The sequence below is a fragment of the Onychostruthus taczanowskii genome, unplaced genomic scaffold, assembly GCF_017590055.1.
Source record: "Onychostruthus taczanowskii isolate IOZ18803 unplaced genomic scaffold, ASM1759005v1 scaffold108, whole genome shotgun sequence".
NCBI classification, from domain to species: domain Eukaryota; kingdom Metazoa; phylum Chordata; class Aves; order Passeriformes; family Passeridae; genus Onychostruthus; species Onychostruthus taczanowskii.
Window position 1 is genome coordinate 132,257 of NW_024497408.1, and position 11,059 is coordinate 143,315.

Sequence of the window (11,059 nt, forward strand, 5' to 3'; positions counted from 1 at the left end):
GTAGATAAAATAGAATTAAAAATAAATCTCTAAATAATCTGTCAACTTTCAGAAGGTCTCTAAGTATGTGGTACCAAACTTAGTTTGTGTGGAGGAAGTCTGCTTTTGCCACTTGTTAAAACTCTCAAATACCAGGTGAAGGCATGACCCAGCTGGCCTGAATATCATGTAGAGTAATTTCTGAAACACTAGGTTGGAAGATAGGTGTTAATTAGACTTTCTGTCTAAAAATCCATGTGTGTGACCTCAGTTTCCTAAACAGGAATTTGCGAATGACCAGGAATCCAGTCAAAGGTGTGGCTAGCATATGTGTGCACAAATTTATCAGTAAAGATATTGAGCTGAAAAATTCCAGTATACTTAGCAAAGACTGATTTGAAAACACTTGGGTTTATGCCTTTTTTTGTGGGAGTAAATGCCACCTCAGTCATGGTAATTCTTCAGGCAATTACAGAATTTTATTTACATTAACAAGAAGCAGTAGAATGTTTCTGGGGTCAGCTGTGTTAACTTATGTGTAGAATGTTCTAATTAGAATTTCCAGTGTAAATAGTTCTGAAAAACTCCCAAAACTCTTCGCAGAGTTGGTGAAAAATGAAAAATAAAGGCTGGAGATGGTCTCTGCATGTGACAGGCTATCTGCTGAACACATTAAAACCTTTAGTAGAATGCTGCATTTAAGCAACTTAACAACACTTTTTTTTCCCCCTAGATGGCCTGTTTTCTTACCATCTTTTTCTTAAGTATCTGTGTTTACTCTACTGTCTTCAGGATCCGTGTATTTAACTATTATTACTTAGCTTCACATCATCAGACAGATGCATACAGTCTCCTTTTCAGTGGCATGTGAGTATTTGGTATATGTTTTACAGGTGTTCCATTCAAATACTGAATTGAAAATGTCCATGAAACTTTAATTTACGTTCTTTAATTTGTAATTTATGGATATAATTCCTAATGAGCTTTACATCGTTGTTCTATGATAGATCCAGTTACGATTTTGTAGGTTATGTAAGAAACTCTTTTAAATGCTGTTGCCTCTTGCATTTGTGCAGGTTATTTTGCCGTCTTACTCCACCATTGTGCTTGAACTTTCTGGGCTTGACCCATATGGATGCAACAATCTCTCACAAAAAGACTCAGCCAACTGCTTATACATCTGTAAGTAAGAAAATACGGGTTTGAGCTTTCAATATGGTTTGGAGAATAGACAGAGTATTTTTAAATACATCTTATAGTAAGATTCAGATATTCAAGTCTCTTCAATTTTTCCAACAGGGTAAAAAAAAACTTCATTATAGGCAAGAAGTTTGCTAATGATTTCTAGAAGTCATCCATAGCTTTTTTTTTTCCTCTTTATCTTAAGAAAATAAAGTCTTGTACATTAGAGTTCAGGGTGTTCTTAATTTCCTAATATCAATCCCTGTTGTTTTAGCTTTTAGTGGCTTTAGCATGTAGGGCATTCCTACAGATAGGGAACAGTCCTAACTTCCTACTGAAAACCAGTGAGTTTGGTTTTATTGAAGACCTGGTTTCTGTGGCAAGTTATATCTCATGTCTTTGTTGTTAGTAACTAGATTCTTTGTGTTGTCTAGAGACTCTTTTCACAGCAGATGAAAAAAATCCACCAGATTTGCCCTTGTTCTAGAGTGAGTGAGACTACAATGTCTAGCATTTTAGAAACCTCAGAGTGCTGGAGGTGACCTTTTCATCTGCTTATTCTCAGGCAGATCTGTGATAATATTGCTTTTGTTTCAGTTACTACAAAGGATTGTGTATTTGTGAGAAGGTACAATCTTCATGGGTTTATGTAGAGTATAGCTAATTAGAGCTTGTTCTTGTGGGGTTTTTTCCCTAGATAATGGGATCCATGAGAGTGCTGTCCTTCATTGCAGATGGATTCTATATATACTACCCAATGCTTGTTGTTATTCTCTGTATTGCTACATACTTCAGGTAAGTGATTTGCAAGATAGATCCTGCATGCTTCTTTACATTATAAAACTAGTTTCATCTAATTCAGGAAGAGATTCAGTACTCCTTTTTCAGCAGAGTTGTGTCATTCTAACAAAAATGCAAAACCTAAATCCACACATTGCTATTTATATAGGTGAAATGTGTGCATTTTAAAAATACAGATTGGATAATTCATAACTGAGTTAATTTAAACTTCATTCCTAGATTTTAAGTCATGATCTGTTCAAACTTTGGAGCCTGGGGACATTTAGATTGTGCTTTTGAGATTAAAATTATCATGAGCAAGCTGTTTTCAGCAAAGTTTTCTAATAAATTAAGGACCACTAGCAGCAGTTTTAGATATTGAGCTTCCTAACAGACTCATATCAAGTTTCTGATGTGTTACCAGACTTCTGGTAACACATACTGGATTGAGTAATTTGATCTTTTTTCCCTAAATCACAGTTTGCTGGAGGCTGGAAGGGTAATTGTGGAAAACATTGGTACATTCTTGCTTTACACTTGCAAAATGTCTGCTTTTGATTGCTGTAAGGGATGAGATACTTTTAGTCTGATCTTGCTGAAATACACATTTATGTTAATGTCTTCAATTCTGCATTACCATTCAGTCAGAAGCAATCTCTGTGTTTTCAGTCAAGTACAATGTAGTGAAATACCTTGGATATCCATTAATATTGTATGTGTATCAATAGATAGTAAGTAACAAGTATCTAGTTGTGCCTTTTCCCTGCTTACCTTAAAGTTAAGTGACAAAAGTGGTTGTGGAGCTAAAAAACAAACAAAACAAACAAACAACAAACAGGAAAGCAAATGGCAAGAAAAGAGAAGTTTGACCTCTTGTCCATCATGATCATCCTGGGCCTTGAATGCCAAAGTGAAAAGGAAGAAGAGAAATTAAAGGAGAGAGGGTTGCTTTAATGACCTCTGCTAGTAAAGATCGATGCAAAAACAAAGGTTGAATTAAAATCTGTTGAGGAAAGCTGAGTCTCCTGTGCTTAATCCAGCAGTCTTAAAGTTAAGGTAGTATAAGGAAAAAATATATCAATACTCCAGTTTGGAGGAAGGAAAACAGTACTAAAACAGCAGTTGTGTTTTCTGTTGTGAAGTTGAAAAGATGAAAGTGATTTCATGCTATGTAGTTCCAGGACTGGCTTTTAAAAGGTGGAGCAAGCTTGCTATCTGACTGCAGCCAATGGCTATCCAGAAGGGCAGCCAGCATCCCTACTGCTTAGAAGTATGCAGTACACATTCTCCTGAGTGAAACCCTGAGGTGAAAGTGGATTTCCTGTGTTATTACTGTTTCAAAAACAGATAAATTAGAATAAGGAGAATTTTTATAGTAATTGTCTTCTGGCAAAGAAGAGTTGATGACATACTATAGGTACAAATTCTGTTGTATCTGAGAACATTTAAAGCAAGTGTCTAATGTTAGACGCATTTAAAGCAAGTGTCATTTGCACTACTCTCAGACTATATGCATTTTAATGTCTGTTTGAATAGGGTTATTCTATCACTTCCAGTTGTATTTAGGAGTGTGTTACTGTTCCTGGTCACCTAGGTCATCCTGCTGTTCTGGGTCACCAGTTATTGTTCTGAGTTCTGAATTTTCTGTTTTCTCAGCTGGTGTAATAGTCTATCTTTTCTTCTTTGTTTTTCCTTCTTACTTGGATTGTTCATACAGTTCTGAATAGTTTGTTTTACATTTTGTTCTGTAATGTATCTAAACTACTAATTGTAAATTAAAAAAGGAAATTGCTTCTTCTTTTACCAGTTTAGGAACTCGTTGTTTGAATCTTTTGGGATTCCAGCAGTTCATGGGTGATAGTGAAATGACCTCTGATTTGATTGATGAAGGAAAAGAGCTAATCAGAAGAGGTAAATTAGGTCTTCTGTCATAATCACCCTGTAAAATCATACTACCATAGATTCATCAAGGCTGGAAAAGACCTCTAAGACCGAGTCCAACCCTTGATCCAGCACTGACAAGTTCACCATTGAACTATGTCCACAAATGCTACACCTGCACATCTTTTAAATATCTCCAAGGATGTTGACTCAAGACTTCCCTGAGCAGCGTATTCCAATGTCTGACAACCCTTTCAGTGAAGAATTTTTGCCCAATATCCAAACTTCGTAGCACAACTTCAGGCCATTCCCTCTTATCCTGTTGTTTGTTACTTGGGAGACCAACCCCTACCCACTACACCCTCTTATTAAGGAGTTGTTAAGTAATAAGCTCTCCCCTGAGCCTGCTCTTTTCCAGGCTAAACCACTCCACCTTGTTCCTCATCAGACTCATGCTCCAGACCCTTCCCCAGCTCCACTGCCCTTCTCCGGACTCGCTCCAGCACCTCAATATTTTTCCTGAATGGAGGGGCCCAGAACTGGACGCAGGATTTGAAATTTGGCCTCTTCACTATCCAGCACAGAGGGACAATCTCTGCCCTGGCCCTGCTGGCCACACCATTGCTGATCCAGGCCAGGTGCCATTGGCTTTCTTGGCCACCTGGGCACGCCCTGGCTTATGCTCAGCCACTGTCAGCCAGCACTCCCAGGTCCTTTTCCAATAGGCTGCTTCCACCTGCTCTGCCCCAAGCCTTTAGCATTGCATGGGGTTGTTGTGACCCAATTGAAAATTTAAAGGAAAGTTGTTTGGTGAGCATTTTGACCAGCTCCCTCTGTTTTGGGCTGATACCATCTGGCCCCACAGACCTGTGTCTGTCCACGCACGATGTAGCAGGTCACTGATCATATCCTCTTGGATTTTCGGGACTTTATTCTGTTTCCCATCCCTGCCTTCCCGCTCAGGGAACCTGGTACTCAGACAGGAACTGGTCTCAGTCTTAAAGACTGAGACAAAGAATGCATTAAGTACCTCAATCTTTTCCTCATCATATAGCATGTTTTTGGATTATATTTGTCTCAAATGTTGCAGGAAAAAAAAAACATGCTGTCTGTCAGTATTTTGAAAGCTGTACGAGGAAGGCCACAGCACAAACTGCAATAAACTTAGAGCAATGCGGTCACTATGTGAAGTCCACTGATGGACTTCATTGACATTTTAAATGAGGTACCAGTTTTACTCATCCAGTGTCTGAATTTTAGATATTTCTAAATATTTTACAGTGTGTTACTGAACAAACAATACCTTAGCAGGTCCTTGTGTAGTCTGTCATAAAGGATGGTTAGCATTTACATTGTCTTTATCATCAACAAACTAACCTTTTTTTCTGTGTTGATTGAGCTACACAAATTCAGTCCTTTCCTTCAGTCTTTTTTGCTGTGTCAACAGCTGTGTTTAATTAGAGAACGCATGATTTTTATGTAGAACTGGAATCACCTGCTGGTATGGAAAGCTTTTTATTTTGCATTAATTTTTATTGAAAGTATTTCTTAAAAGTTGCAAAAAGCCATTGTAATTTTTGAGTAAATGTTTAGAAATTGAAATTTCTGGATACAGTGTTATATTATGGAATACCTTTATTCCTACAGTTGATGAAAAACAAAACCTGGGTTTACTTATAGTAGTATGGGTTTTTTGGAGAAAGACCAAAGTTTCATTCCCTTAAATAAGAGGTGATGATGACATTGATATGTGATGTTATACTTCCAGCTTTATAACAGATAGGACACAAAGTAATTGGGTCGCAGGGTAATTGGGAACCCAAAGTAGTTGGGCCTCACAGAACTTCATGAAGTTTTTGATTCAAAAATGCTGAAGTTTTTTCTTCATTTCTTTTTCTTAATATCATACTTTCCCAATTATTTCTAAGGGTTTGTTTGATTTTTTTCTTCTTTTTTTTTTTTTTCACAAAAAAAGAGTCCCAGATAATTTATGGAATCAGTTTAATGTTGCTGAATAGTCTTGATTAGGAGTTACTTATAGAAGGTTAGAGGACAATTTTAATGACATTACTTGGACACTACTCTTACTCAGTGATGCTGTGGTGTATGCCAGTAGGTACAACAAGCATTAAAAATGATCCTGATTACTAGGATACAGAATAATCTAAAATGGCATATTACCAGTCTCTTATAGTGATACTGCTCTACTTGAAATAACTGCAGTTGCAGAGTTGTCATACTGAAATGTGGACCCCTCCCAAATTTATTGTTTTGTGTGCTGGTTGGAAAGTCATAGGCACAGGTTCTATTTTATTTTTTGCCAGAGGAGGGAATTACGTTTAAGACAGAATTAATAGTTTCCACTGAATAACAAACAAAATGTTTTATTAAAGTCATGTTTTCTGCGCATATTGTATTGAAAGATTTGTGAAGCTGTAGTTTTTCACTAGTTTATAACAAAAGCTAGGCTAGAAAGTCGCAATAAAAGGTAGATGAGAGAAAGGATGCATGCAAGACAGTACTGGGACTAAAACCTCTTGGTTTTCCAAGGTCATGTATAATTTAATCCTAGATGACAGCCAGTACTGCATAGACCTTTCTTTTGATCCTGTCCTGGTTTAGGGCAAATTTGGGAGAAAACCTCCAAAAGGGGCCCCCCCAGAAAGCAAAACTACACGGCCCCTCCCCACAACTGGTTCGGGAAAAATGTCCTCAAAGAGAAGTGTAAAAAACCTGTTTATTTAACAGGAAAAGCACCCCCCAGCACACAAAATGAACAATACCAGCTGACAAAACTCACCCACTGCTCTGGGGAGATGAGAAATTCAGAAGGTCTCTCCTGGGGGTTCGCTCTGCTGTCAGTCCTGCAGGCGCTGGGAAAGGCCGCTGCCCAGAGCAGGCCCCGCTGGCCACAGGTGCGAGCTCGCGGTGCTCCGGGGCCCGCTCTGGAGCAGGTTTGAATGGTTCCAGGAAAAGGGAAAAAAGGCAGTGCAGGGAACTTCTCTGCCTCAGCCAGCTAAACTAACTAAAAAGCAAAGGAGAGCCTGTTCTGCTCAACAACAGAGCAGCACAGTCCCGCTGAATGTGGAGGAGTGGGTGCAGTCGCTGATCACAAACTCTGTGCTTCTTCTCCCTGCGTTCACTCTCAGGGCCAGTCTTGAAAGCACAGAATATAATATCCAGCATAAACAGAACACACAGTTGGGAATACAGGCATCATAACGTCACCCTAGGACAGATCCTTTCCCTCCGACTTGTAGTTTTAAAACTTTGAACTTGTTGGGAAGCAAAATAGCAAGTGTATGATACATTTAATATACAGTGAAATGACCTGACACTAAGCTACAAATTTATCTGTGCTATGTGAGTCTTGTTATTTTTCCTTTTTGCCACTAGATGGAAGTAGTGATTAATGAAAGCAGCAGTTCCCACCATAACTTAGAGCGGCTGGCTGAACTTCTAGAGCAGATTTGAGATGCAATTTCTTTTATAAAAGTCTTTTTCTTAAGAACAATTATGATAACTGGTTTAGTGAAGGAATACATTTTGAGTTTAAAATGAAACAAAAATTCTTCCTGTATTTAGATACTGAACAGTTACTGTGTTCCATTTTCCTCCCAACTTACATTTTTCTTGGTGGTGTTTTTCCAGGAATGGAAGGAGCGGTATGGAAATAGAGATGATTCCACCAGAAGCAGAGCTGTCCACACAGACCAGAAAGAATCCAGCTTCTCAGAGACCAATGCCAATAGACGTAAGCTTTGTGGGTTGGAGGGAAGTTCGTTTTGTTTTGTTTCGGTACATTTTCTTCACAGCACTGGATGTGAAAGTAGTTTCAAATATTCTTTTTGTCTTAGATGCTGTGGTGATAATGTTTACTTCTGTGGCTCAGCATTGCCTTGCCATTTAAGGCACTCAAAAGAGTACTGTATTTCATTCCATCTCCAACTAGTTGGGATCAGAGATTCTTACTATTCTTCAGACCAATTACTTGGTCTTATGGGATATATAATGATTGCCATTAGAGTAGCAGTTGTCAACAAAAAAACTTCATTATACATCTTGAAGTTGGGTGTTGTAAATCTTAAAATTTACCTCTTCTGCTTGCAAGTGAGCTGTCTCAGACTGGAATAATGGAGCAGTCAGATGACCAACAAATGTACATCACATAAGTGTATATACCTTCATTTAATAATGCCTATTAGCAAAATACTTATTTTTTTAATGCTTTAGTCTTCAGAAAAGTTTGTCAGAATGTGAATATTTTTTTCTGTATTTTTTGTGCTCTTGTAAGCTAACAGCAAATAAAATGAAACTGAAGAAAAAGGAGGGAAAAGGGGAGGAGGGAAGCTTTGTATATGCTTTTAAGAAAACACTGGTAGATTTCTCTCTCCTCTGTACAAAGTTGCAAATTTTTAGTGGTAGACTAACTGCAGTTGCATTCTAATTCATCATGTGATTATGTAGCATTCCAGCTCTAAAACAAGACATAGGTACTGACGTAGTGAAGGTCACAGAGTAAACTGCAAAACAACTCATGAGATTGTTTGTTTGTTTTTGTTTTTTAAAAAATCAAAAAAATGGTCTGAACAGCTTAGTTAAAGCATGAAGCTGGGAGGATGAATGGATGATTTTAAAGTAATGCTTGCCAGTGGTTTCTTATTTTTCTTGATTCTTTGCAAGGTAGATCTCAACCTCTTGGAGGGGCAAAAGTTGTAGTTGCATTTCTTTGGAGATACAAAATTGAAATACTACAAGTTTGAGCAAGTTTAGTCTATTATTAAATTTACTCTAAATCATTGCACTTTTGCTGTGGATGAGATTGCTTTTTTATTCATAATGGTTTTTAAAATTTGATGTCTCCATACCCTCCAGGCTGTTCACAAAGCAAATAAGTGTCTTTCACTCCTCTCACTTTCCAGCACTATCAAAGTATACCCGTTCAAATGGTAGGACTGAAAGAGATAGAATAGAACTCCTTCAGGATGCAGAACCTTTGGATTTTAATGCAGACTCGGTTAATGACGACCCCCTTGAATCGGACGCGGGGAGGTGAGGAATAGTCTCTGTAATTTCCAGTTAAAGGTTTCTACTGTTTTCTGACCTATGACAGCTGTATCAAATGTTTCATAATAAGAATTTTGTAAATGAAGTTTATAATTTCATCTAATTTTTTTCCTTTCTTCCTTTTCCCCTGTAATAAGGAAATAATTTTAAAACCTATTAAAACCTGAATGTGTTCCAGGTTTTTTAGAAATGTCAGAGTAAGATTTGAGCTGGATATAACGTTATATATGGAACAATTTGAAAACCACTGCATACAAAACTAGCGAATGACATGCATCTTAAGGAAACATCCCAGTGTGACCATTCATGGCACAGTCTGGGGGGGGTCACACTTGTGCCACCCCAGGCTTTCACTGCTGGGACTGAATCCCCTTCACCACAGGCAGCTCCAAGGACCCAGGGAGACCCAATCCCCCTTTCCCTCCCTACTCACCCCACTCTCACAGTCAGAAAATTTTGCCTTTCCAGCTTGACCGCAGGTTTCCCATAGCAAAGTCGCAGATATCTGGTTCCTCTAATCACAGTGACGTGACAGTATAACAGCTCAAATTGGTGCCTTTGGGGAGGAACCCCAAACAAAAGAATCCCTGAGCTTTTACACCTCACAGCCCACGTGCACTGTAATCCAGACTCTTCCAGCTGAGCCTGTCGCTCCTGCACGGTCTCGGAGTATCCAGTCCAGCGGCAGGGACAAAGTTCCCTGTGCCCTTTCTTTGTTGTTCATGGCACCTTGCCTGGGGCTCCCATTTCCTGACATCCAGGGCACAACCTGCAGCTGCACACCGAGCTGCCAGGTCTAGGTGTATGCCTCAACAAACAGATGTACAGTGTAAGGTTTTCCCGGATTTCCTACAAAGCTCAGCTGGAGAAAGCTCTCTTGATTTCCCAGTATAAAATTCATTATGAAAAGGCTGTAGGAAAGAAAACTGAATGTTACAGGATCTGCTGCAGGAATACAGCTGGGTATCAGATCTTGGAACTACTGAAGTAAATTAAAATCTGAACTTCCTGAACAGAGTACATAGTTGATATAGCACTCTGTAGCTCTGTCTGTAGCAGAGAATTTTGTGATTCTGTGGTTGTGACTGCAACATCAAATTTCCTCAGTCACAGAGCACCTTATGTAACTGCTAAGCTCTGCTTATATTTAAGAAACAAGTAATACATTGTATGGGTGCTTTTTTTTTTTTTTTGAGGGGTGGTTATAGTGTAGAAATGAAAAATAGTTCAAAATTCACATATAAAAACTTCTAATTTGTTGTTTTTCAGCTAAAACTATTTTACCCCCATCAAAAAGAGTCACAGAAAGTCTTTGTTCAGTGGACTTCTATCTATAATGTCAATAAGCAAATGCCAGCTCAGAAACATGTAAAGAATGCTGTGAAATGGCACTGCCAGCTTTCACAGGTTGATTCAGACAACTGGTTTAGTCTCATATCACCACATTTGAACACTTGCCGGTTTTTAAACACAAAAGTTTATAAAGAGGAACTACCCTAGAATTCCTGTCAGCAGTTGGCTTCCGTGCAGTGTCAAAGGGATTGTCTACTAAAAACAGGAGTATGCATATGTAATTATTCTGGAGCAAATACTTTTCAAGCACAAGGAAGTCTCTGGGAATCTCTGCTTGCTTTGCAAAGTGGAACATTCTAAACTTCTTCTTTAAAAAAAAAAATCAGGAGCTTCAAAGCTTAGTTGAGATTCGCCCAGTAACCTTCATTTCATTTCATGGAACTAATAAGTCAAGAGTAATTGCATATGGAATTCCATTTAATTTACAAGTAGCTTATGTAACATTGGTTTTCAAAACTAGAGCTCCTGCAGTAAATAGAAGATTTTTGATAAAGACAGTTAGGACACCAGGTTCTGGCTTTGTGTTCATTCAGATTTTACTAAATACTACAGTGAGGAGCTTCATTGTGCCTGTGTTGGGCTTTATTTGTGTCTTTAAAGTGTTTCTAAAATATCTTTGATCAACAATTTGTGAAGTTTCTCTTTTACCAGTTAGCATGCAGGTATTTGTTTGATGCAGACATTATCTTTGATACTGTATTTCTTCTAAGAATACCCCATGAGATGTACTGTTAAGCACCCACAGCTACTTTATGAGTGCCATTGTTTGTTTAGGTTTATTGTGTTTCGGGTTTTTGTTTGTTTGTTTAGTTGGTGT

At 38.3% G+C, this 11,059-nt stretch overlaps 1 protein-coding gene across 1 annotated transcript in view; it reads left to right on the forward strand.

Moving 5' to 3' along the window:
* The window catches only part of LMBRD2 (LMBR1 domain containing 2), a 33,000-nt gene that overhangs the window by 15,101 nt on the left and 6,840 nt on the right, over positions 1 to 11,059 (forward strand). Inside the window, exons 11-17 of the mRNA XM_041419354.1 lie at positions 713 to 846; positions 1,056 to 1,161; positions 1,859 to 1,956; positions 3,749 to 3,852; positions 6,685 to 6,776; positions 7,474 to 7,576; positions 8,745 to 8,874. Coding sequence (XP_041275288.1) covers positions 713 to 846; positions 1,056 to 1,161; positions 1,859 to 1,956; positions 3,749 to 3,852; positions 6,685 to 6,776; positions 7,474 to 7,576; positions 8,745 to 8,874 — 767 coding nt within the window. The remainder of the gene's footprint in view (positions 1 to 712; positions 847 to 1,055; positions 1,162 to 1,858; positions 1,957 to 3,748; positions 3,853 to 6,684; positions 6,777 to 7,473; positions 7,577 to 8,744; positions 8,875 to 11,059) is intronic.